Source organism: Fomitopsis serialis (assembly GCF_022376445.1).
Source record: "Fomitopsis serialis strain Sig1Antser10 chromosome Unknown B0H18scaffold_21, whole genome shotgun sequence".
NCBI lineage: Eukaryota > Fungi > Basidiomycota > Agaricomycetes > Polyporales > Fomitopsidaceae > Fomitopsis > Fomitopsis serialis.
The window spans coordinates 82,322-106,455 of record NW_025954981.1 but is presented as its reverse complement, the minus strand read 5'-3'; the positions used below and the strand labels follow the sequence as shown (position 1 = coordinate 106,455).

The 24,134-nt window shown below is 56.3% G+C and overlaps 7 protein-coding genes across 7 annotated transcripts; 4 read left to right on the top strand and 3 right to left on the bottom strand.

Annotated features, from left to right (window-relative positions):
* Positions 1-301: 301 nt before the first annotated feature.
* B0H18DRAFT_953665 (uncharacterized protein) lies at positions 302-1,918 on the top strand (the record flags this gene model as incomplete). Its single annotated transcript, XM_048042202.1, has 8 exons — positions 302-351; positions 495-511; positions 563-594; positions 631-727; positions 958-1,006; positions 1,057-1,138; positions 1,483-1,555; positions 1,890-1,918. The coding sequence occupies 8 exons, from the start codon at positions 302-304 to the stop codon at positions 1,916-1,918; spliced, it is 429 nt and encodes a 142-aa protein (XP_047895199.1).
* Positions 1,919-2,458: 540 nt separating this feature from the next.
* Positions 2,459-3,643, bottom strand: B0H18DRAFT_997943 (uncharacterized protein). The gene is made up of 4 exons (XM_048045478.1): positions 3,416-3,643; positions 2,732-3,360; positions 2,554-2,655; positions 2,459-2,481 (listed from the first exon to the last, which is right to left on the bottom strand). The coding sequence occupies exons 1-2, from the start codon at positions 3,633-3,635 to the stop codon at positions 2,894-2,896; spliced, it is 687 nt and encodes a 228-aa protein (XP_047895198.1). The 5' UTR covers positions 3,636-3,643; the 3' UTR covers positions 2,459-2,481; positions 2,554-2,655; positions 2,732-2,893.
* A 5-nt stretch (positions 3,644-3,648) lies between these two features.
* Positions 3,649-4,672, bottom strand: B0H18DRAFT_220849 (Dbl homology domain-containing protein). The gene is made up of 2 exons (XM_048037183.1): positions 4,131-4,672; positions 3,649-4,077 (listed from the first exon to the last, which is right to left on the bottom strand). The coding sequence occupies exons 1-2, from the start codon at positions 4,617-4,619 to the stop codon at positions 4,045-4,047; spliced, it is 522 nt and encodes a 173-aa protein (XP_047895197.1). The 5' UTR covers positions 4,620-4,672; the 3' UTR covers positions 3,649-4,044.
* Positions 4,673-9,459: 4,787 nt separating this feature from the next.
* Positions 9,460-9,993, top strand: B0H18DRAFT_997932 (uncharacterized protein). Its single transcript, XM_048045477.1, has 3 exons — positions 9,460-9,787; positions 9,842-9,868; positions 9,901-9,993. Exons 1-3 carry the CDS (start codon positions 9,570-9,572, stop codon positions 9,926-9,928), a joined length of 273 nt encoding a protein of 90 aa, XP_047895196.1. The 5' UTR covers positions 9,460-9,569; the 3' UTR covers positions 9,929-9,993.
* A 1,528-nt stretch (positions 9,994-11,521) lies between these two features.
* Positions 11,522-12,960, bottom strand: B0H18DRAFT_997922 (Alpha/Beta hydrolase protein). Its single transcript, XM_048045476.1, has 5 exons — positions 12,614-12,960; positions 12,388-12,552; positions 12,293-12,335; positions 11,953-12,238; positions 11,522-11,902 (listed from the first exon to the last, which is right to left on the bottom strand). The coding sequence occupies exons 1-5, from the start codon at positions 12,931-12,933 to the stop codon at positions 11,679-11,681; spliced, it is 1,038 nt and encodes a 345-aa protein (XP_047895195.1). The 5' UTR covers positions 12,934-12,960; the 3' UTR covers positions 11,522-11,678.
* Positions 12,961-14,821: 1,861 nt separating this feature from the next.
* On the top strand, positions 14,822-16,769 carry B0H18DRAFT_1209929 (uncharacterized protein). The gene is made up of 7 exons (XM_048036341.1): positions 14,822-15,221; positions 15,279-15,359; positions 15,416-15,471; positions 15,528-15,937; positions 15,990-16,046; positions 16,100-16,249; positions 16,303-16,769. The coding sequence occupies exons 1-7, from the start codon at positions 14,857-14,859 to the stop codon at positions 16,345-16,347; spliced, it is 1,164 nt and encodes a 387-aa protein (XP_047895194.1). The 5' UTR covers positions 14,822-14,856; the 3' UTR covers positions 16,348-16,769.
* A 2,853-nt stretch (positions 16,770-19,622) lies between these two features.
* Positions 19,623-22,625, top strand: B0H18DRAFT_906307 (cytochrome P450). Its single transcript, XM_048041502.1, has 10 exons — positions 19,623-20,251; positions 20,310-20,407; positions 20,462-20,553; positions 20,610-20,927; positions 20,987-21,237; positions 21,295-21,361; positions 21,419-21,619; positions 21,675-21,938; positions 22,003-22,064; positions 22,132-22,625. Exons 1-10 carry the CDS (start codon positions 20,113-20,115, stop codon positions 22,278-22,280), a joined length of 1,641 nt encoding a protein of 546 aa, XP_047895193.1. The 5' UTR covers positions 19,623-20,112; the 3' UTR covers positions 22,281-22,625.
* The last annotated feature ends 1,509 nt before the right edge of the window (positions 22,626-24,134 follow it).

Sequence of the window (24,134 nt, the reverse complement as noted above, 5' to 3'; positions counted from 1 at the left end):
CACAGCGTGGTGCGTGCTTCTATCAAGGCTTGATTATCGATAAGACAGCGGGAACAAACAGCTGCCCCAATCGAGCACAAGGCTGAGCTCGAAAGGCGGACAATAGGTGCGGCTGACTGTTTGTCAGGACCAAACATGGACCCACACGGAGGCGTATAAGGACCCGAGGTGAACGCCACTTCGTCCCCATTCCTCTTGCCCTCCGACCACCATGTCGGACGCGCCTCCAGTCTTCCACCACCCGCCACTCGGCCTTCGCACGTAGTCGCATCCCTGGATGGGGGAAGTGGACCTGACTACGATGTGCCACACCCTGGCTTTGGGGTCGAGTCCAGAGCACCGGCAGCCTAGGTACGTTTATTATCGTGCGCAAAGCACTTACTAACGTATTCTGCACTCTCTGACTTTTCCCCCTGCCATTTGCGCGACGCCACACATCTCCGTGCGACTGCCTCAGACGAGCGAACACGTCTCTTGGTGCGTGGCCGTCCTAGGTGTCGACAACAACAAAGTAAGTCAGTGTTGAATCTTGTCATGTAATCACGACTGACCGTGGTGATAGACAGCGTGCATCAAGACGGCGAGTGCATCTGTGTGCGTCTAGACCTCGATCAATATGTGTGCCTCAAGACTATGCGATTTATGACCGACCTATGCAAAAACAACGCCCTTGCTGGTTCAACGAATTATGCCAGACGACGGTTCAAAGTCCCGCAAGGGCACACCCGTACGTTGCACATCTGGTGATGGGACCGTCCAGTCTACCGTCGTCCGCATGATAGCGGCGACGTAGGCCCGGCTACTCGCGTCGTCGGTAGCTGGAAGCAGCTGTACTGCAGACGTGCACCAAGGGTCAGGAGTGTCGCGAATACGCGCCTCCGCAGGGACACGGTGCATGGACTCTGTGCGGGGACCGTCCGCCGTTGACTGGTCCGAGACCCGACGCGTCGTCGGTAGACCACGAGGCTAGCCAGTTGTGGCGTACGGGTGGGATGACGTGGCTAATGTGAGGTCCATTGCACCGCGGTTCCAGGCTTTGGCTGACTCTCATTGCAGGCCACGTCCCGACGTCGAGGATCACACGATCTGCGGCGAGCGCATACAAACCCTCTACCGCCCATGGGCACAAACAACCCTAGTACGTCGTATTGCGCGAACGGGTCCGCCTCCGGTCTGAGGTGGTCCATGCTGTGGCACGGGCTTCCGGAGGCACCGTACCGACGACGCCGCGCATCAGCGGAGCGGGGCATTGCGCTCACTGTCGACGAGGTTATGCCGGGTCACTATGTCGAACATGTACGGGGACGTCCTCGCCGCCGGTGCACGCCCGCTTCGTCGGACTACCGTTGCTGGCTAGCGCACGCCATACTGGGGGAGGGGCGTCGCTCGTCAAATGACATGAGCGGCGCTCCTGGCGAGGGTGCAATGTGAGTCTTCGTCGCGGAGCAGCGGTAGACGACGATCGTGACCTTGGTCTCGCAGGATCCCCGAGCGAAACATCCCGGAAATCCGGACCCAAATCCTCAATCGCCCCAATCGGGCGAAGACATCCCTGGTACGTCGTTTGTGCGCGAAAGGGTCCAGCCTCTGGCGCGAGGTGGCCTGCCCATGTGGGGGCTGCCGGAGGCACCGTACCGCCGACGTAGAGCACCGACGACAGCACGGCAGATAATTGCCTGCAGTCGGCCGCCCGTCATCATGGTACGGGGACGTCCCCGCCGTCAGTGCACGCTCGCATCGTCGGGCTACTGCATCGGCTAGCGCACATACGTACCAGGAAGAGGGGCGTCGCTGCAAAAGAAAGAAAAATTAAACGAGCGGCGCCCCTGGCAAGGGTGCAACGTAAGTGCTCATCACGATCATTGCGAGCGTCTCTGACGTTTTCGTAGGAACGCCCGAGCCAAACCTCAAGCTGTAGATAATCTGCAAAGCTAAACGTCTCACCGCTATTCCTCTCCGACACTCGTGCCCAAACGGGCTATCATCGAGCTCGCCGACGATGCGAGCGATCCGCGTCGGAGTCCGGGTGCTCTGGGCGTCCGGCGGCACGGGGGTTTTTAGTGGGTATTGCAAGTGGATCAGAGCACCGTCACCTCTCAATCGGCGACGACGAAGTGGTGCGATGACGGTCCTGAGTCCTACACTGTTCTCTCCTGCGAGAGTTCGTGCGTAAATGCATTTTCCCCCGGGAGGAAACGAGCCTCGTCTCGTTGTAGTCCGCAGTCGGGCCCTCCACTCAAAAAAAAAAAAAGATGCGCGAGCGCGCAGTTGTGCGAAGCACGCGGTGAGTGGTGTGTATCGTGACGCTGTCGACCGCTCACCGCCACCGCAGACGACCTACCATCACTCGTGGGCGAAGACACTGAACGTTGACAACAGTGAGATGAATTGATGTTCTGCCTTGTTATAGGGATTGCCCATTGACGTCCTCTTCCACAGATCGCGTGGTTGGGTCGAAGGTCTCATTACGGAGGTGACAGTGTGTGACTTACGTTCTTCATCACCACTCGCTTGCTTTCTAATCCCACGTCGTCTTTGGCCTCATACAAAAAGTAGTGTATTGTATGTCTGTAGCGGGCATGCGGATGTTGCTGGCGTTTAGACCAGCCGGTCTCGTGGTCCCCCTCCTTGGAGTGGTCAGAGTCCTCTGTTAAAGGGAGTCTTGTCACTATGTAGTGATATGGGATGAGCTCATGAGACGTTTGTCGCTCGTCAACCGGTGTGATATAAGGACGAGGGATATATGTCGCAATGAGATACGGAAGGGATACAATGGAAAGCTAGCGATACAACTATGGGGCGACTATCGATGACGCTGCGAAGACAGCTTGTTTACAATGCAGGAGTTTCTTGATCAGTTCGCAGAACGGGGCGGGGCGCAATGTAATGTTATCTACGTAATGGTGCTAGGTACGGCGTTCGCGTCTTGTCGCTGAAACTCGCGTAGAACTTGGTGAAACCGTAAAGACCACCACCCTCGCTCCTCTCGTTCTTCTTCGGTTGTGTTTGCATCCTGGTCTACTTGAGTTTCACTGGCGGCGTCGAGCTGCATTGATGGACTCTTCGGCATAGGCAAGCCAGAAGCAAGGATAGACTTGACGCAATGGTATGTATCTTGTTCGTAATCACCGACGGGTCCTTGTAGAACGTCTTCCGGAGACGGGGGAGGGAAGGACAGAGAATGAAGCGTGTTAGCGCGACTTCTCTGCAGCGCAACAAGCCAATCTTGCTCATGGTTATCCTCTTGTTGAGACAACTGGAGTGACAACTCTACGACGTTGCCTGCGCGTGAATGGAGCGATAGTGACAGATCTTGAACGTCCAGAGGTATCAGGTCGAGAACAAGGGTTCGACCAGGTGCTATTGAAGGTCAATCAGTTCGAGAATTTCTCTTTCGATAAGCTGGCATCCTCACATCGGTCGTTCTTGTCTATCCTTACGTCCAGAATACGTGCCAGTCCCACGTCATCAAGTAGTTGCCAGTGTGTCGCACCGCTCTGGCCATCATGCGTGGGTACGACAAGGAGAACCACGTCTGTGAAAACGAAGACTTGCACAGCCGCAGGGCTTGATGGGTCTTGCGACGGTGGGTAGATGTCCGACATCGGCGTGTTCGGTGTCACGTTCGACGCCATACTCTCATTAGACCACAGAGAAAAAGAAGACGAGGTAGATGAGCTGATGGATTCTGACCTGACCCGTCTGACATGCCAATCATGGATCGCAGACGCCAAGCGCCTTCCTCGCCCCGCCTTATCTTGCTTGTCATCTTCAGAATCGCGCACGGGTTGCCCATTGACCTGGACTGTCGGCGTTGTGGGCCCAGGGTCGGCTTTGAGGTTTGTCCCGGTTGTCAGCAGATGCAGGAGACCCTGGTGTAGGAGTCTTCGTTCTCGTGTAGCGAGTTGAGCAGCCACGTCGGGTCCAAGGATACGCGTGGCGATGTCCTTGACAAAGTCATACTCTTCTTCACGAATGCGCACTTCTTCCATCACTTGTATTGTCATATGCGCCGACCGCAACAAAGATTGAGTCGCAAGATAGTCAGGATGTTGCCTGTGTGTCGCCTCCAGGAGTCTCTACGCAGAGCAAGTTCAGCTACGAACGGCGAGCACGAGTGTCTGCCTTACCTTGAAGACCACCAAGTAAGCATTTAACCTTTGCACGGGAAGCTGGAGGCACTGTTCCAGGCTCCGACCGTCGCAGAGTCCTTCGTCTTCTCTGAGACGGATATACTCTCCGAACTGCGAATGTTGATCTTGAACCCACATGACAACCAACCCCCTAACCTCGTCTACCCTCACAAGGTACGGCTGATGTACCTCGAGCCTGGGAATCAAGGAAAGAAGGCCACTCGCCACTTCGTTTACAACCCCGCTTTCCTGCCAAGCTATCGACACGTTCTTCAGGATCCGCAGAAGCGACATGTGAAGGTTCAGGATATCTTCCAACCAGTCGAGCAGCCTTGAAATTGGCGTAGGCACTCCAGGCAGCCATAGCTTGCTCGCGTGCACCCTGAGTGGTACGATGAAAGCCGCGACCATAGCACGCAGGCGCCGGACGAAATGGCGCTCCGTTTGGAGCAGGTCGTATATGACCTCCTGTCGCTGCATCTCCATGGGGCCATGCCGTACCAGAAGGGCGTTGTATGCGTCAATATGGAGAGTCGAACGCCAACTGTCCTGTGACAGTGGAGGTAGCAGCGGACTTGGCGGATCTGCCTGACGCATCGGTTCGGGAGCTAATGCTAGCGGCAGAGAGCGGTTTGGATCTCGTTCGTTCAACACTCGCATGCGCGCATCAGGAGACACTGATCGTCTCTCTTTGCGACGCAGCGGCTTCCTTTGTGAAGCGTGTCCTGGGTCTTCATCTGACGGATTTGATGTTCGATGTTCCTGTTCTGCCAACGGTTGCTCTTCCCGCTGTCTGGACCGCGAACGCCGTCGATCCTGACGCGATGCTGGTCTCTCCTCCGGGGGCTCAACCACTAGAACTCCTACGTCCCGAGATCGGCAGGCCAGACCCTCAAAAAGTTCATGGGCGCCCTTGCTCAGCACGTCCTTGCCAGCCGAGTCGCGCCAGACGGCAGCCATATACGAGGATTCGCGAGTCATGTCTGATGGTCCTCCCAACAAGGACTCGTCGCTCTCGCTGCGAAGCAGCGCACTTGGCCTATCTGTCGCCCCAGAGGTGGCAGGCTCGGAATCGCTGCCAGAGTGGCCTGCTCCGAATGACAGAGAACGCGGAATGCCAAATGCCTGACGCTCACGTTCGGCGCAGTCGTCCGAGGCGACGGCTTCCTCGTTGTCTTGCTCCGGAGGAACGAAGAATGAGGAATCCTGGCAGGACACGCGCGGAGTCCTGTCGGTGTCATCCTCGACAGGTGAGTTTCGATGGGAGCTGGGGCGGCGAACAAAACGCTCTGTGAAAGACATCCTCGTCTGCCGCTTCGGTTTAGAGTCCTTCGACGGTACTTCAGGGGATGCGAAAGGCTCTGCGCTTCCCATGGATAGTTGCGTAGATCGTAGTTGCTGTGTGTGCTCATTGGCAGGCTTGCCTGCCACGTACATCGTCGTGCGGCGTCGTGACTTCAATTCATTAGAGGATGAGCTGGCGTGTGTAGCTGTGTCAGGTCGTGGACTCTTTGATGCTCGCGTCTGAGTCCTGCACGTTGTCGATGGACTTGCTGACGGCCTCACTTGGCTGGTATACGCGTTGGACGGCACGCCTAAGAGTAGCAAGTATCAGTCCTTGATACACACGTAGAAAGGACATCGCCAATACCTGGGAACGATGTGCGTTCATCTGAGCGGCCCTGCAAACGCGGAGTTGTGTAATCATCTGCCCCTGAGGGGCGACGATGCTTCGGGGACACCGCTTGAGTTGCCACGTCGCTTGACCCGTCTGAAGCCTTCGGCGACCGCCGTCCACGCATCCACCACGGACTTCCTGGTTGCACCTGCTCGTCCTCGTCCTCATCGATCACAATTGAGAAGCTCTCTTCTGATTCCTCCGAGTAATTCGACTGCTCCTCATCATCTACGTCCTCGTCAGAGCTTTCGTCACGGTCTCCACCGGCGCCTTGCAGGCGAGCGATGCTGCCCGTACCCAACGACACGTCGCCGGCGCTGCTGTTAGGGAAGTCGCTGGACGTGCCGATAGCCAGACCCTGCTCGTAGTACACGTCGCTCTCGCTCTGACTGAGCACGCTCTTCCCAGGCGAGTGAAGAGTCCCATAGGCCGCTTGAAGGCCGTCGACGATCCCACTCAGACGTTTCCGTCGGTCAAAGCTGGCCTCGGAGTCGCGCCCGCTGTATCGAATGAAGCTGTGTCGGTTTCTCAGCGACTGAGCTGGCCCCTCGATTTCGTTGTCTTCGTCCGCGTAACGCGCCCTGTTGAAGTCGCCGCCTTGCTCCGCGTCGCTGGCATCCGAAGGTACCGCGTCCTCGTGCGGTTCTTCGTCATCATATACGCTCTCCTCTTCTTCATCACGGATGTCTTCGGTGTGGTATCGCTGGCCTACGTCCACTCTTGGGCTCATCCGGAAACCAAGGCCAATAGCTTGCCCTCCCTGTACGCGCTCGCCACGCTGTCGGACATCCCTATACCGGGTGTCCACCGTATCTGGCGCACTGTCTCTTTCAAGAACCATCTGCTTCCGCTGTGGACTTGGCATCCGCGTTGCGTTCTTCCTCGCGAATGCCTGATAAACCCCCTGCCTGCCCCTGGCGCTCTCCTCCGATGAGCTGGGGACTATCTGCGCGTTGGTTACGACCAGCCTGCCTAGTCCCAGGTTCACGCGCCGCTCAAGCTCGCTGTCGCTGTCGAGGTTACGGTCATCGTCGTGGTCCCTGCGTCGGATTGGAGTCGCGCGAGGTAGGTTCGAGCGCGCGCGCGACGCGGAACCGCTGTCGGCACGCTGGGAAAAGGGTTTTTGCACGGGTTGGGGCGTTTTGAAGGCGGGATAGCCGGGGCGCAAGACCGGTGGGGGCTGGGGCGTGCTTGGTTTGAAACCAAAGCCAAAAGTCGGCTTGGTGCGCACTCTGGGGGTGGGAGCTGACTTGGAGCCGGAGTGTCAGTAGGTGCTTGGTTGCTGGGGAAACGAGAACGGATGGCAGATGCTCCTGGGATTTTGCTCGGGCCAGGGATAGCAGATCCAGTTGTCTATGGGACATTGTGAGCAAGGACGATGAGTGGGATGCAAGAGGTAATAGTTACCGCACGTCCAGGCGACCGGAGAGCAGACTTCACGGGTAGCGGATGAAGGCAACGAACCTCTTGTTCGTCCTTGGGGAGTTGGTTGACCGTGCGCCTTGGGCGCTGGAGGAGAGAATAGTTGTTTAAGGAGTCGGTCCTTGTTGAAGACTGGCGCATGAGCGACGCCGTTGAGGAGCACGAGGAGGCCTGCGAACTCGCCGAGGAATGGTCACCGCCTGTGTCAGAATACGCGTGCGGCTTCGCATGCACAATTGCCCCGTCGACTTCTTCGTCTTGGACAGCCGTAGGCGTCACCGGGTGGGTCATCTTGTCGACAGTGTCCCTTAGCGTCGGGATCAACTGCAGCTCGACGAGAGGCAGGTCCATCATGCAACTTGACCTCTGTGCAGCCTCCGCCTTCTCCCTCTCGTCTGCCTTGACCGCCCGCCGGGCGGCAGACGCCTTTCCGAGGCTCGGACTACGAGCAATGAAGCGACTCACGCGTTGAGACCCGAGTGATGAACAGGACTCGCGTGAACCGGTGACTCAATAACCTTGGATTGTGTAGGGTATGCGAGCGGCGAGGCGGGGTTGTACCCAGGCTGTAATGCAGACTGTCTGGCCTGTGATGGCGGTCCAGCCGAGACATCCCCGGCGCGGGAGTGTGTTATGGCTTCATAGTCCAGACCTGCAGCTGCAGCGTAGTGCGAAGGGGGGAGAAAGACGGGCGTCCTAGATGGAGACGCGAACTGTGCAGCGTTGGGCGCGGGCGACCGAGATTTATTGCGAAGATGGGTGCGGGTTAATGGCATAGGTTTCGCGTACGCGGCGGGGTGCAGAGGGGGGTCGCAAGTGTCGGGGAAAGCGGGCCCATGCTAGTCGAACATACGTGACCAGCGGATGTGATGATCGAGGGTATTGCCTAGTCTGGCGATACCCGTCAAACTGACAGGAGGGGACGCCAAGTCGGACTCACGTCATTCCGAGAACGATGCGGCGTGCAAATCATCTATGACGGAAAGGTCAATTAAGATGCGGAAAGCAATATATGGGCATTCCTTACGATTAAGCCGAGCGTTCGAGCGAGGCCCGGGTTGCCACGATGAACATTGCTATCGCACCAACGAAATCTAGGTTGCGGTATGTAGTCAAAGACATCATTGCTCTGTCGGTGGTCTATTCGACAACGTTGTCTCCGTGTGATGTCTTCATGAAGTGGTGGCGGCAAGGTGGCGGGTTGTCGCGGTGGCGAGCGAGCTTGCGAAGCGCTCGCGGCTCGGGAAAACGCGCGCGTTTCGTCCCGTGACCGCGTCTACACACCAAGATTCCGCAGGGCATGCCACTCTCAGAGTGTCAACGTTGAAACGTTGATGATCCCTTCACCCTCACCGCGGCAACTTGAAGACGATTGCCTTCCATTCAGGTTTGAAGAGCATGGACTCTACGGTGAATACCATCATGCGAAGAGTTCACAACCCAGGTTCTAGAATCCGTGCTATAATCATCGCTACAAAACAGGTGCCCTATCTCGCCGCCATCATCATCCGGTCTCAGTATGTATATCCTCCTCCGACGAGCCGCTATCTTTGAGAAACCGACCAACCCAGCAAACTGCAACGCTAATGAAACGGAGTCAAGGGGCTTCACTGTGCAAAAAAGGAACAACGTCACCGACTCCACGCTCTCCCTCTTCGCCCACGGGTGATGGCAGGCCATCTGCGGTGGCGGTGAGTGGACGGCAGCGTCACGATACACACCCGGACTCATCTTCCGTGTATTGCACAGCTGCGCGCTCGCGCATTCGTTTTTTGTTTTTTTTTTGAGTGGAGGGCCCGACTGCGGGCTACAACGAGACGAGGCTCGTTTCCTCCCGGGGGAAAATGCATTTACGCACGAACTCTCGCGAGAGAGAACAGTGTAGGACTCAGGACCGTCATCGCACCACTTCGTCGTCGTCGCCGATTGAGGGGTGACGGTGCTCTGATCCGCTTGCAATACCCACTAAAACCCCGTGCCGCCGGACGCCCAAGAGCACCCGGAACCTCCGACGGCGGATCGCTCGCATCGTCGGCGAGCTCGAGTGATCACCTCTTTGGGGCACGAGTGTCGGGGGGGAATAGCGGTGAGAAGTAAGAGTGATGAATGACTGTATCTACGGCTTGAGGTTTGGCTCGGGTGTTCCTAAGAAAACGTCAGAGACGCTCTGCAAAGATCGTGATGAGCACTTACGTTGCACCCTTGCCAGGGGCGCCGCTCGTTTTATTTTTCTGTCTTTTGCAGCGACGCCCCTCTTCCTGGTACGTATGTGCGCTAGCACGATGCAGGAGCCCGACGATGCGAGCGTCCACTGCCGGCGGGGACGTCCCCGTACCATGATGACGGTGGCCGACTGCAGGCATTTTGTCTGCCGTGTTGCCGTCGGTGCTCTGCGTCGGCGGTACGGTGCCTCCAGCAGCCCACCACAGGCAGGCCACCTCGCGCCAGAGGCTGGACCCTTTCACGCACAAACAACGTACCAGGGATGTCTTCGCCCGATTGGGGCAATCGAGGGTTTGGATCCGAATTTCCGGGATGTTTCGCTCGGGCGGTCCTGCGAGAAAGAAGGTCAGCGATAGTCTACCGCGGCTCCGCGACGAAGACTCACATTGCACCCTCGCCAGGAGCGCCGCTCATGTCATTTCACGAGCGGCGCCCCTCCCCATGACCGTCATGCGCTAGCCAGCAACGGTAGTCCGACGAAGCGGGCGTGCACCGGCGGCGAGGACGTCCCCGTACATGTTCGACATAGTGACCCGGCATAATCTCGTCGACAGTGAGCGCAATGCCCCGTCTCCGCTGATGCACGGCGTCGTCGGTACGGTGCCTCCGGAAGCCCATGCCACAGCATGGACCACCTCAGACCGGAGGCTGGACCCGTTCGCGCAAATACGACGTACCAGGGTTGTTAGTGCCCAATGGGCGGTAGAGGGTTTGATATGCGCTCGCCGCGGACCAATTGGATCCTCGACGTCGGGACGTGGCCTGCAATGAAGGTCAGCCAATGCCTGGAGCCGTGGTGACAGTGGATGCTCACCTGAGCCACGTCGTCCCACCCGCACGCCACAACTGGCTAGCCTCGTGGTCTACCGACGACGCGTCGGGTCTCGGACCAGTCAACGGCGGAACGGTCCCCGTACAGAGTCCGTGCACCGTGTCCCTGCGGAGGCGCGTATTCGCGACACTCCTGACCCTTGGTGCACGTCTGCAGTACAGCTGCTTCCAGCTACCGACGACGCGAGTAGCTGGGCCTACGTCGCCGCTATTGTGCGGACGACGGTAGACTGGACGGTCCCATCACCAGATGTGCAACGTACGGGTGTGCCCTTGCGGGACTTTGAGCCGTCGTCTGGCATAATTCGTTGAACCCGTGAAGGATTTATTGTTGCATAGGTCGGTCATAAGTCGCATAGTCTTGAGGCACGCATGTTGATCACAGGTCTTGACGCACACAGTCTTGACGCACAATATCTGTCACCGCGGTCAGTCGCGTGTACTACGTCATGAGCTTCGACGCCGACTTACTTTGTGGCTGACACCTAGGAAGGCCACACACTGATGGTCGCACAAAGAGGTGTGGCGTCGTGCGGTGGCAAACTGGAAGAACTTACAACGGTGCGGGTCATGTCGGTAAACTCATCAACCACATGCATCGACAATTGAACGTACCTAGGCTGCTGGTGCTCCGGACCCGGCCCTCAGTTCAAGGTGTGGCGCATCGTAGCCGGGGCCGACCATCCATCGACAGGATAGGCGCGAAAGCCGACTGGACGATGACGGCAGACAGCAGGCTAGGGTGCGTCCGACATGGTGGTCGGAAGGCAAGAGCGATGGGGGACGAAGTCGCGTCCACCCCGCTCCTTATAGTACGCCTCCGTGTGGGTCCATGTTTGGTCCTGACAAACAGTCAGCCGCACCTATTGTCCGCCATTTCGAGCTCAGCCCTTGTGCTTGATTGGGCCATCACCTTGTGCGTTCTGCCTTATCGATGATCAGCACACCGACCGAAGCACGGACCACACTGTGGGCGGTCCTCTCCATCATCATGGGTTGCGACGCCCTTGTTCTCTGCAGTTCCGCGGAGCGATAATAACGAGGCTCGACCCTCTTGGCGTACTTGTCTGTTCAGGTCCGCATGGCCTATCTCTCAGTAGCTTGGTATTCGTGTTTGGATCGCACACCTAGCTCGACGGAGTGGGCAATGGGCGATTCCGCGGTTTCCTCTGGGGGTCAGACCTTGCTTGCGATCGACCTTCAAACATCGAGGCGTTCTCTGCAGAGGTAAGCACAGGGATGAAGTCGCGCTCACCACAATGGGCAGGCCGGGGGCCGCTCGACGTGATTGACTGTGCGGCGAAGCTACAGACAACTGCATTGATAACAGCTTACTTCGTTCGTAATGAAATTTGACCACGATAAGAGCGATGTCAACCGCTGTGCTCGTTTCACACTTTCTCCGTGAATCCGTCGATCCACTCCAGGAGGTCAGCGTTGACCTTCTCCGTCGCCTCCAACTGGACCCAGTGCCCGGTGTCGTATTCTTTGATCGTCAAGTTGGTGCAAACCTTTTGCATCGTAGGAACAAACAGCCCGGGGGTGCACACAAAATCCTTCTGGCAGGCGCCGTACAACACCGGTTTGGTGATGGTCTGATTCGCTGCTGGTATACCTGCAAACAGTCAGATCCCGCAGAAATATGAGCCTGCTAAATTAGCATACCTTTGTCTTCCTCAGCTATCCCATCGATGTAGCTCTTGTACCAATTGAGGGAAGAGCGGATTCCATATTTCTTGATGAGATCGGTGATGTGCTTCACGTCCTGGTACAAGGGTGAGCAACATATGGCGGGGAGATACCAGAGTATCTTCACCTCGTCACGGAGGTAAGACGGCAAAGGCGTCTTCTTGTCGCTCAGCAGCCACGCCTTCGCTGTCCCTCGGGGGCCCATGTCCGTCTTCCATATTGCAGGGTCAGACGGATACAGCAGGCTGACGAACGACTCCAACTATCCAAGACCCGCAATCAGTGGTTGATTGCCGCAATAACAACGCAGGCTTACATGGTCCTCGATGACCTTGTCGGCGCCATCCTCGCAGAAGAACCTGAACCTTGTCAGCCATAACCAAGCAGAAGTGGTGTCTGAACGATGCGCACTGCCAGTATCCGTACGTCTCATATCCGATAAACTGTTTGATCAACGCCAGAACCGCCTCATAATCGAAATCGGCAGACGTTGGGGAGTACCCTACAGCGAAGAAGGCGTATGCCTTGAAGCGCTCCGGATAGTAGCTCGCAAGGCGCGACGCCAGAACACTACCCCTGCAGTCCCATCATCAGCTCACCAGTATGGGTCATGAGATGGATGGCGGAAGCTGCGAACCAGTCGTGACCAATCACAATGACCTCGCCCACGTTCTCAGCGTCAAGGATATCAACGACATCGGCCGCCATCGCACTGAACTTGAACAGCGCAGCGTCCGTCGGCTTATCCGTCTCGCCCGTTCCCAGCAAATCGGGGACGATCAGTGCGAAGCCCGCCTTCTTGAAGGAGTCGACCTGGTTCCGCCAGTCGTACGAAGTTGAGGGGAAGCCATGTACGAAGAGGAGGGTGTCCCTCGGGGTGCCTTCAGCGGGAATGGACGCGTAGCTGTATTTGAGACCACGTTTGGTCGTAACAGTCTTGTACTGGGATCGTTCCATGGTGATCGCGGGGACCGATCAGTGAGGGGACACAATACAGGAATCTGCATGGCGTGAAGCCTATATAGGTGCAGTCCACGTATATCGTAGAGATGTGATGATTCTGCTTCTGACCGGCACTGCCTCGAGCAACATCGCACATCTGTCAGTCTAGACAGTGAAGATCGGAACATCACGCCACAGACGCACACCACATAACGGCATCCCAATTCATTAGCTACAGACTAGACCGCATCGACCGACCGCACATGTAAGAGAACCAACCGAATGGAGGCGCGCAACCACCCGCTGCCAACCAAGATTTGAGACGGAAAAAGGCCGCGCGTTTACAGGGGACAAGAAACCGATCATCGTCTCGAGTGCGGGGGCGAAGCAGTCGCATTGATGTTCCATTTGAGACTGCCTCCTCCGCAATCATTCTCTGGGCGGCGTGAGAGAGGGCGCTTCATAATTGCCTCGTGCACGCGAAGATGCTCTGTAGCGTACACAGTCGGTGAATGAAGCCATCGAGCAGCAAGACAAAATCAGACTCATCGTGTATATAGCTAGCGTCAAACCAGCACGCTCTTGTACCGTGTTCAACACATGTCGACGAGCCGCGACGACGTTCGAGTAGCCATGTTTTGGGACACGCGCCGTAGCAAAGCTACTGCACCTGACTCGGTGCTATAGCGCACGAAGCTGGGATATACAGATGAGCCAAATGCACGAAACAGCCACATTAGCTGTGTTCGAGTATGAACATGGACAGCTCCTCTGTTGGCGACTGCCGGCTAGAAGGCCATGGCAGTTCCGCAGGGAAAGCTCAATTTGCATTGCCGACGCAAAGGTTCCCTCCAAAACCTAGCGATTTGTACAGACAGGGAGTACTGTGGTCCTTCGGTAGGCACAGAGCAGGCATACGATGCCAGTCATAGCACCGTCTGCAGCATCTGGAGGTGTGTCCTCGGAAAATAAGTTCCGTGACGACGCACCTGATTTATTCTTCATCCATCCTGCGCCCATAGATCCATTCCCTCATGCCTACCCGTCTGTTGCGATCTCTCGAAATCAATAGACCGTGGACGCGATGCAGACCAGTGGTGAGCCGATCCGTGACCTTGAAGACCATTTTGTCGCTCAATACGACTCGGAGCGATGACCGGCAAGAACACTGAGAAGGAGAGGTACCTGAAGTGAGTTGGATCCGAGTGTTTTCAGCCCGTCATCGTAGTCACCATGCTTCGCTGGCAATGCAATAAGTAACTTGCGCGGCAAGTTGGCCGCGATGACAGTCGAGCATGAGCGCTGGACGACGCTGGCGGCCTCGAGGCAACGAGCGCTGAAGATCACATCTTTACTGAACTGGGCGCGTGAGCCTTTTGCCAGACCAAGTTTGCTCCCGCCATCATCCGTCACTCACTGTATAGACTCCTCCTCCACTCTGCGGTGAAAGGTTGGTCGGATTCGTGACATGAATCCAACATTGCATGAGGGCGTCCTACGAAATGCGCCTCGGCTCCGGCATGCGACTGGCAAAAGAACAATTAAGACTGGTGGGCAGAGGTTGAGAGAACGAAGAACGTACCGTCAGTATCTTTCCATCTGTCGTGCGCGAAGCTTGCTGATGGTCTCTACATTTAGGGACATGAACCGTACGGGTTATTGGCTAGAACACGGGTCCCGTCTTCGCTGTTCCCGATTTTCATAACTGAAGTCCGCTCTTGGCTGCGCATATATGCGCTGTTCAAGCCAATTCTCACTGCCAGAGATTCAACGCGCGTCGCAAGTGCTAGCTAGGTGCTATATATGATGTACTGCTCGTTGTGAGTGCAGAGGAAGGTGGTGGGAGGAGACAACCCGCAAAACGAACGACCCCATCCACCCGATTAGGAAACCACTCTATCTTCACTCTTCACTTGTTCACTAACGTGACTTTGTTGAATGCAAACCTTAATCGCGTTGAATGCGACAAATAACACGCAAACAACGCGCCCCGCGCGGCGGTATAAATACGGCCGCCCCCCGCGGCGTATAAATACAGCTGCCCCCACCCTATCTTCCCCCCACCAGCGGTCCCTCGCACCTCGCCTCTCGCTCAGCCTCTTACTCTTCTCAAGCTCACTCTCTTATTCTCTCGCCATGCGCTTCCTCAAGCTGTTTGCAGAGGTCTCTGTCGGCGTCGGCACCCTCCTCAGCGGTCACTGCCCCGAAGACGGGACCCCCCCGCCCTTCAAGCCTCCCCTTGGCGTCGACAAGGCCTGCGCTGTATGGGGAAAGACTGCCGACGCATTCTTCAACCCTGTCGGGTACGTCCAGTCCATCCCTATCGCACCCAAGTATACTAACATTAATGTTTACGGCAGATTCGTACACACGTTGCTCAGCATCAAGGACAGTTCGCTCAACACGGGTTGGGACGGTACTTTCACCAGGACGTGGCGAAGGTACGTGTCTGTTTCTCAGAATAATGTTCCGCCCGTTAACCCCGCTCGTGGTACAGCGGTCAACTCGCCCCCTCCGACGAAGACTGGTCCTCGGGCCTCTCCTTCGTGAACGGTACGACCAACATCGACATCGGTTACATCGACCCTGGAAGTCGCCTGGCTCTGGAGCGCTACCTGAGGCGCGTAAGACACCAAGCGGATACACCGGTACTACGGACATCATCCTCGCCCCCTGCATCATCTGCTCCTCTCTTCGCGATGCACCTTCGCCCACGAACGACGACCACGCGACCATCGCCGCCGGCGACATCCGTGTCAAGTTCATTCGCGAATGGCCCGCCAACTCGAAGTCTGCGGAGGACATGCTTCGTACCGTCATGCTCCTCTCTTTAATTATCGGGGTCCATATCTTGGCCGCGATGATTGCTCACGACCCTCACAACGTCGTCGAAGCGCAAGTCTTCCCATTCATCGGACGCTGCTTCACTCGACTCTTCCCGAGTATCGCCAACGGTCAGACCATCCCGTGGGACTCGAACGGGAAGATCTTTGTCACGACGAAGGACGGAAAGTGGATGGTACGTCTCCCCGATTCACCTATTGCTCTTCCGTCGCTGACGTGCCGGATAGTCTCTAGTTGTTATCTCAGCAGCCAAGTACGCCATGGTCGAGGGCTCGCCAGACGAGGTGTGTTTTCATTGTCCGTACCCTTGCTGGTCGGCATGCTGACGGCAGCCTAGGATCTGAAGCCTGAGATGGCGGACGTGAAGCCTGCCCACGCCTGGAGCCGCAACGCGCGCGCGTCCACCTCCGGCCATCGTCAGAGCGGCCGTGGCCAGAAGAAGGCCTCGAAGAGTCGAAGGGCAAGAAGCGGGGCGCCTGAGCCTCCGGTACGTCCCTTCATCCCTCAGCTACACTCGTCTATCTGACCATCCGCATACAGCATCGCTCTTCATCACTCAATCTATCTGTATCGATATTTCTCTAGGGTTCATGTAGCGTGGTAGTCTCCTCGGGTTTTGGTTCTCCTCCGGGTTCCTTCTGTTCTTTCTTGCACTACTATACTGGGATCCGTTGGCCGGCGAGCCTCAGAGCACCGATGCCCCCGCGTGTTCTGAGGTTCGTCGATCATCGGGGCGGGTCAGGCGAGCGGAGGGGCATTCCGCGAGTCTGGCTTGCAATCCCTTCCCCTTTCTTAGTTTCCTCTACTCTTTACTATTCGTGGTATCTGTCTCATCTTTTGGGTTTCTCGGTCTTGCATAGCGAGTCCTATATCGGCATACTCGGACACGGACTTCGGGACATGGATCTAGATTTGTATACTGTGAATGTGTATTCTGCATGGTCGCGCACTGAGCTTGTACTGTGGTCGTACTTTGGGGTCGTATTTATGGGATATTTATTCTCGTGTCTTCCTCTTGACTTCGAGGCGGGATATTATTTCGATTTCATGCACGCATTGACAGCTTGATCAGCAGCACGAGATCGAGTAGATGTTTAGGCATCTGAGTTCAGGCAACGTTCAGGTTCAAACGTTCAATCATCAGAATATCGAGGGACATGACATCATAGCACTCGAGCGACACAAATACTTCTGAGCCCAAGCGGACCCGTGCCTGCTGCCGTTTCACAGCGATTGTGCATCGCTCAAAGTCCCGGTGCTGTATCAGTGTCCACAGGAACGTTGTGAAATACCTACCGAAGGTCTCCACCAGTGGGTTCGGGATGTCGGAGAGCTTCGCAGAGCCGCTCCTCGTTGACAGTCTCGAGACTGCGGAAGAGGGTATATACTGTATTACGGATGAGCGGCGTGCACCTGTTACAACATCGAGAGAACCTGCAAGTAGACTGTCATTGACAAAGGGAAGAAAACCGGCGAAATCTGACTCACTAAAGCTATCGGTAATATTCCGTCGATGTGCTGCATCCGGAGAGCAGCAGGGGCGACATCCATCACTGCAGGCGATGCCAATGAAGTGTTTGAACCAGAGAAGATCAAAGTAGAGATAGATGATCCAACGGAGCACGAAGGCGGGGCAATCTCAAAACAAGATGTCAGCGAAGACTGAATGCAACGAGGATATGGGGGGTGTCATGTATGCTCACCAGTGAGTAGGCTCTTTTCGTACGAGTTCGAGTAATCTGAGCGCTGGAGCGCTAACTTCGTTTATAGGCGACCGCAGGTGCGTTGTATGACTCAGGCTCGGGACTGAACTACTTACTCACGGCGCAGTACCCCTTCTTTACGTTTGCTCCGGCAACGAGATTCGAAATCACAGCGAGATATGCCGAGTGTACGCGTAGAGTTTGTTAGACCCACCGACGAGACCGACGTCACGATTGACACCTAGTAGAGACGCTGTGAAATTGGACGGAGCGGGGTAGGGGATCTCAGTCATAGTCCCTGTAATTTTCCTCCGTCGTCGATTCATCTGGAATGCGTTGTCACGCTGGAGCTGCCTCTTCGGACCCACGAGCATCCCGAACCGTTGAATGAGCGATGGAGATATGTCTTCACTAGTGTTGCGTCATTCTGCGAACCGAACGTTTGCGTGCCGTCCAGCTGTCGCACGAGGAGTGAGTCACCCAAATCACGTCCCGAAGGCACCGATGCAACCCAAGATCTTGCGCACGCGGTGCAATCGACTCGTACCAGCCTTACTCTGTGCTCACCGACTCTTTCCAACAGACTCGAGCCAGTTATAGGAGCTGACCATCCTCTTTGCTTGCGCCAAGAGCTGACAGAGCTCATTCTCCGAAAGGCATCTAAGGAAGCCTTGAGTGACGCGTATTGATAATTTCGAACAGAGACCTACCATGGCATACGACGGTTCTACATTACACACCCAGCGTCAACGAATAGCAAAGGCAGGAAAGGCAGGAAAGAGAGAGGCGGACAGACAGGTTGACGACAGCGCAACGCACAGACAAAGAGCGCTGAGGAAACCAGATGCGCTGTCACTTCAGATGTACTTCAGCGCGGGGGTTCGGTGCGTCTGCACCAGCGAGGCAGCTCTTTTCGTAGGATTCAAATTAGCGCCGAGCGCGGGAGGATAGGGGAGGATCCGCAGCCTTGCTTCTCGAGGGAATGGGCAGTTCGTTATCACATCGCCAGCCCAAAGCGTCGTCAGTCAGGCGGCACCTGCACCGAGCTATGCCCGCTTCGTTCCCCAGCACTCGCTAATAATGTCGAATGCCAGGGTCACGGATTCTTCTCCGCCGTTGGGAGCAAGGTCATGGCGCTGACAGGCTCCCAACCCGGCGATGCGACTTGCGTTACACCTGCTATGAGCGATGGAAGCGTGCAGATCAGAGGCTTACCCTGGCGTACGTATACATGGCACTTGCTGTATGTGCAGCTCAACGACAGACTGGCTCGGATCAAATCTATGCGGTCCCTGCCTGTGAATCTCTGGAGTCCGAGATCTCGGAGAAAGCCTGAGTAAGCCTGGGAACTACGCTTCATGAGACCTGGCGAGTGCTATGAGGTGCTATGCAAGCAGATGGAGATTAACCTATATTGTGACGCTCGATGCACGATGTCCCAGAGGTGCACTATACATTTCAGCACGTTTCACGAGGCCCGGCGAGATCGGGAGGCTCAGAGCTCACCTACAGCACGACGGTTCGGGCAGCTGAATCGCCGTGCGGGAGATAAACCCCATCAGATGCACATGTGAAGGTTGGCCAATCCGAAGCTGAACTGAATAGCGGAGCGACGGAGTAACGATACGGTTCGAGTGTTCTCGACCGGCCGCATGACCAGCCACTGTCCTTCGCACTGAGGACTATTGGGAGTGACAGACTCGGAATGCCGAGTGGAATGGATATTAGGTTGCGCGTTGTCCGACGAGATGGTCAGACTAATTTCCATCGTAGAATGGCAGTATACGTTGACTCACGACTTAACACCGGGTACTGATGCTGCATGCATGACTCTCGCGAATTGACTGCGTTGTTGGAGCTGCGTAGACATGCAGGATTCTGCACTCACATCGACGTGCCTCTGGCCCCGATGGGCAGAAACGACATCCCGGACAATTCTACTGATGTTGAATGTCTCGTTCTGTCGTACCGTACCACACGTTAGGCAGTCGCTGGCATGCATACAGAACACACCTGATGTCTGCCATACATTTTCAGCTGGGCTTTGCTATTTGCTGCCTTGCCGTCGGGTTCAAAGTTCAGTAGCCAAGTAGTAGCCAGGTACAGGTGATATCCCGACCGTCGCGGTTCTGACCGAGTGTCTCGGGCATGCTGGTTCGCGACGCGTGTCGGTTCGATCTCATCGGCTCGCCTGCAATCTCCAGTCATCCCTCTACAGTCAGCCTACTTGCCAGTCGGGACGCGACTTGACGGCGTTGGCGGCCATATCGTAGCAGCAGGTGCCATGGTTGACCCTCGTGCATCGTGCGTACTGACGCGATATGTCGCTGAGGCGACTCTGATGGCACAAACCGGTTCCATGCCCAGGATGGAGGAGGCCGGGAGGAGGTCTCAGACAGACTGCCACCCCGGGATTGGACAGCATGATGTGTTCGTCCGATGTGCCGAAGCAACGGTAATCTGGAGACCAAGCAAGCCGTGATCGTACAAAATTGGCTATACAACATGGACTCGCCGACCGTGATTCCCTCTCCCCCCGGCCAGGTATATATACCGCCACCTGACCCATACGCTCCGAGTCCCTACCAACCTCCTCGTTCTGGTCTACTGCCGTCTCTCTTTCTTTTCTTCACTTCCAGTTGACAGAATGGGTCTTCTTTTCAGTGTCCTGCGCGTTGTCGCGCTTCTTGGTACGGCATACGTGCTCTTCAATGTTTTGAAGAACTACTTCGGCCGCTCGCCCCTCGACAACATCCCTGGTCCCCCGTCAGGCCATTGGCTCAATGGTACCTATGAATGTGTTCTATCCCAACAAATGATGACCTTTACACCGAATCATGACAGGGAACCTGGGGCAACTCTTTAATCGTGCTGGTTGGGACTTCAACTATGAGATAGGCCTCAACTACGGGCCTGTCTTGAAACTATATGGCTCGTTGGGGGTACGGCATGCCTGATTTCCATTTATGCGAGCGGATTTCTTACCTTGAACAAAGACCAGGCAGCTCTTCGTATTCGATCCTGCCGCTCTCTCTAGCATCATCGTCAAGGATCAATACATATATGAGGAGGCTCCCGAGTTCCTTGCGTAAGTACGCTCACCTCTTATCCTACAAACGAGGTCTCATCACTGTCCGTTATCAGCTCGATGCACTGCATGCTAGGCGACGGTCTGCTCGCTACCCTTGGCGAACGTCACCGCAAACAACGTCGGCTCTTGAATCCCGTGTTCTCCATCGCGCACATGCGACACATGCTCCCCATATTCTATAGCATAACGAGCAAGCTCCAGGAAGCCATTACCGTGCGGGTCAAGGCCGGCCAAGACGAAATTGACATCCTTGACTGGATGGGCCGCACCGCACTTGAGCTCGTCGGTCAGGCTGGCCTAGGATGGTCCTTTGACCCACTCGTCAAGGACACGGTGGACCACAATCTGGGCACCGCCGTCAAGGCTATTGTGTGCGTCCGGTCATGCGCTTCCAAGTCTCACTCTGGCTCATCTTTCGTGTAATTCGCAGCCCGACTACCTTCCCTCTCCGTCTCTTCCGTCCTCTCCTCCCTCTCGCTACGAAGATTGGCTCCCCGGCCTTCCAGCGCAAAATGATTGACCTCATCCCGAGCGCGAAGCTCAGACGCGCGAAGCAGATATCTGACGAGATCCAGAACCACTCGCGCATCATCTTCGAGGAGAAGAAGCGGGCGATGCGCGAGGGAGACGAGGCCGTCACGCATCAGATCGGTGAGGGCAAGGACATCATGAGCAAACTCAGTGAGCACCTACGACACCCATGTACGCGGACGCGACCGCGCTGACAGCTCGCTGCAGTGCAAGCGAACATGAGTGCTTCGGAGGAAGACAAGCTGCCTGAGGACGAGCTGCTCGGGCAGATGGCGTATGTCTTCCCATTGTTTGTGTCTGGCGGCTGTCTGAGCACTGACCTTGCATGCAGCACGTTTATCTTCGCCGGCATGGACACGACCTCGAACGCGCTCGCACGCACACTCGATCTTCTCTCCAAGCACCCGGACGTCCAAAACAAGCTCCGTGAAGAAGTCCTCGAGGCCGTCCGCGAGCACGGCCCCGAGATCCCGTACGACGTCCTCGTCGAGCTGCCCTACATGGACGCCATCTGCCGTGAAACCCTCCGTCTGTGCGTCGCGCCTCTTTTGCGATAGGGGGCGCATGAGGCTGATGTCCTGCCGCAGATACGCACCCGTCCCATACTTGATCCGGAAGACGCGCGAGGACATCGTGATGCCCCTCTCAGCACCGATCCGCGGCGTCGACGGTACGCTTATCAACGAGGTTCCCGTGCCCGAAGGCACGGTCGTCCACATCGGCATCCTCGCGTCGAACCGCAACCCGGCACTGTGGGGCCCCGACGCCGCGGAGTGGAAGCCCGAGCGCTGGCTGAACCCCCTGCCCGAGGTCGTGAAGGAGGCGCACATCCCCGGCGTGTACTCGCACCTGTGAGCCGGCGCGACCCTCCCTCGTGTGATGTGCGAGTCAGCTGAATGTATTGTCCTGCGACAGGATGACCTTCTTGGGCGGCGGACGCGCGTGCATCGGGTTCAAGTTCTCGCAGCTGGAGATGAGTGAGTCTCTGGCGCTTGCTGTGATACGTGGATCGCCGGACACTGACCGCGGCCGCGCCTATCGCAGAGATCGTCCTGTCCGTGCTCCTAGCGAACTTCACCTTCGCGCCGTCTGGCAAGGAGATATTCTGGAACGTGGCTGGTATCCAGTACCCGACCGTCGGCATGAGCCCCGTACCCGAGATGCCAATGAAGGTTGGGCTTGTCAAGGCTTGAAGCTTGAGGTGCGGAAGGTTACGGATACACGGGAGGGACAATTCTCACTGCGGAGTCGTTTATGGATCTCTCAACTGTTACAAGAGCGACTACATATCTTCGCTCGGCCATATATTTCACATTCTGATTTCTGGTATACTGATTTGATACGTCTCAGTGGCTTTACGCACGACATTGCCTCAAGTTCTGTCAAGTTCCACTGTTCCACCCAACGGTGTGCACCAGCTAGCATGCGTTCAGCTCGCGGGTGGGACAGTGAAGGAGCCTTGTACCCGTTTCCTCAGAGTGGATATGCCTGTCATATCATGACATTTGCTTCTACGAGACCTAAGCGTGTCCTCGAGGTGTCCGACGCCTTTCTACTGAGTGTCCGATCCTACTCAACCCCAAGGTTCGGGAGTCGACGTGCTTATAGGTAAGTAACTTGCGGTTGTCGAAGCCGGATCACATCTCGAGTGTGCATCTTCTCTTCCTCCGGTGATCAAAGACTTATCACGTCCGTTCATCAGGATCCCTCCATCTCAACAGAGCGACAGCGTAAGTAGTGGCCCTCCTCTGGCGTGGGTCGCTTGTTGGCAGTTGGCAGGTCACCGGGATTTCCAAGTCCAAGTTCACACGAGGCACACAGCAAAGAAGTCTCGATTTGCATCGCCAACGCGTACAGAAGTTCCCTTCGAAACCGAACAGATTGGACATGGACAGACAGGGAATAAGTACACCGGAGGATACGATGCCAGACACAACGGCGGCTAGAGCTGGGCCCCCCGAAGCGATGTTCGATGACGACGCACCTGATTCACGCCTCGGTGTATTCCACTCCTCACGCCTGAGTACCAGTAGGCGGCGCCCTCTGCGAACCAAGAGACAATGAACGCGATGTGACCGTGAGTCGATCCGTGACCAAGACCATATTGCCGTTCAGTACGAGCGAAAGTCAGCGGGAGCTTTGAGAAGGAGAGGCACATGAAGCCATCGGGATCCGAGTGCTTTCAGTTCGCCATCGTGGTCTCCGTGGCTCACTGGCAATGCAGTAACTTGATGAAAGTCGAGCATGAGCGGTTGAGCGGTTGAGCGATGGACGACACGGCTGGACCCCGCCGAGGCGACGAGCGCCGAAGCGCTGAAGATCACATCGTTACTGAACTGAGCGCATGACTCTAAGTTAGGCTGTCACACACTTTCCAGACCAGCTCCCGCCCTCATCCGTTACTGGCACTAAACACGGCATAACCTGACATCCATAGTGTGAAGATAACACTTGTAGTCGCAGACCCGCTATTAGTGTGCCGCAAATGGGGCAGACGAAAACTGGCAAGTGAATGCATACCTGATTGAGAGTTTCTACTGCCGCATGGCTATGGTTCAGGCACACGAAGAGCTTGATGTTCAAGCTCCCTGCATCCGACTTAAAACAGTCGAGATGAGAATGGAGTCGTGAGGGGCGAAGCTGTAGTAGTCGCAAAGGAGGGTGAGTATCCGATGGTGGTGTGAGGAGAAGGGTTGTGAGGCACATACCCTCCCTTTTCGAAGACGCACGACTCGGGAACGGGTCGGTACTGGCGTACGAGCGGTCCACGGGTTTCCAGCGGATGCCCACTTTCAAGTGAGCATCAATCATCCGAGGTCAATTAGCCCGTCGCGTCGTCTTGGGTGTTCCTTCAAGCTCCGCAGAACTCACGGCAATGTGGTACTATGGACAGCGATGGACGTCAGGTGCGTCCCTTCCGAGCACCAAGCGAGTAGCTGGCGGATGGGGCGAGTCTTCGTCGGTCAGCCGAAAGTGACAGGGCGTAGAGGACTCGGACGGAAGAGAGCTCAAGCCAGATCGTCCCAAGCTGTCAGCTGAGCAGGAGG

Coding starts and splice junctions, on each gene's coding strand:
- B0H18DRAFT_1209929 (XM_048036341.1), top strand. CDS start 14,857: ATGCAAACCTTAATCGCGTTGAATGCGACAAATAACACGCAAACAACG. Junction 15,472..15,527: donor GGGCCTCTCCTTCGTGAACG/GTACGACCAACA, acceptor CTGGCTCTGGAG/CGCTACCTGAGGCGCGTAAG. Junction 16,250..16,302: donor GCGGGGCGCCTGAGCCTCCG/GTACGTCCCTTC, acceptor ATCCGCATACAG/CATCGCTCTTCATCACTCAA.
- B0H18DRAFT_220849 (XM_048037183.1), bottom strand. CDS start 4,619: ATGGAGATGCAGCGACAGGAGGTCATATACGACCTGCTCCAAACGGAG. Junction 4,078..4,130: donor CTTACTTGGTGGTCTTCAAG/GTAAGGCAGACA, acceptor CTCTGCGTAGAG/ACTCCTGGAGGCGACACACA.
- B0H18DRAFT_997932 (XM_048045477.1), top strand. CDS start 9,570: ATGATGACGGTGGCCGACTGCAGGCATTTTGTCTGCCGTGTTGCCGTC. Junction 9,788..9,841: donor GATGTTTCGCTCGGGCGGTC/CTGCGAGAAAGA, acceptor ACGAAGACTCAC/ATTGCACCCTCGCCAGGAGC. Junction 9,869..9,900: donor CCTCGCCAGGAGCGCCGCTC/ATGTCATTTCAC, acceptor CCCCTCCCCATG/ACCGTCATGCGCTAGCCAGC.
- B0H18DRAFT_997943 (XM_048045478.1), bottom strand. CDS start 3,635: ATGGCGTCGAACGTGACACCGAACACGCCGATGTCGGACATCTACCCA. Junction 3,361..3,415: donor GATAGACAAGAACGACCGAT/GTGAGGATGCCA, acceptor GACCTTCAATAG/CACCTGGTCGAACCCTTGTT.
- B0H18DRAFT_997922 (XM_048045476.1), bottom strand. CDS start 12,933: ATGGAACGATCCCAGTACAAGACTGTTACGACCAAACGTGGTCTCAAA. Junction 12,239..12,292: donor ACAAGGTCATCGAGGACCAT/GTAAGCCTGCGT, acceptor GGTCTTGGATAG/TTGGAGTCGTTCGTCAGCCT. Junction 11,903..11,952: donor GATAGCTGAGGAAGACAAAG/GTATGCTAATTT, acceptor GACTGTTTGCAG/GTATACCAGCAGCGAATCAG.
- B0H18DRAFT_906307 (XM_048041502.1), top strand. CDS start 20,113: ATGGGTCTTCTTTTCAGTGTCCTGCGCGTTGTCGCGCTTCTTGGTACG. Junction 20,408..20,461: donor AACTATATGGCTCGTTGGGG/GTACGGCATGCC, acceptor CCTTGAACAAAG/ACCAGGCAGCTCTTCGTATT. Junction 22,065..22,131: donor GTTCTCGCAGCTGGAGATGA/GTGAGTCTCTGG, acceptor CGCCTATCGCAG/AGATCGTCCTGTCCGTGCTC.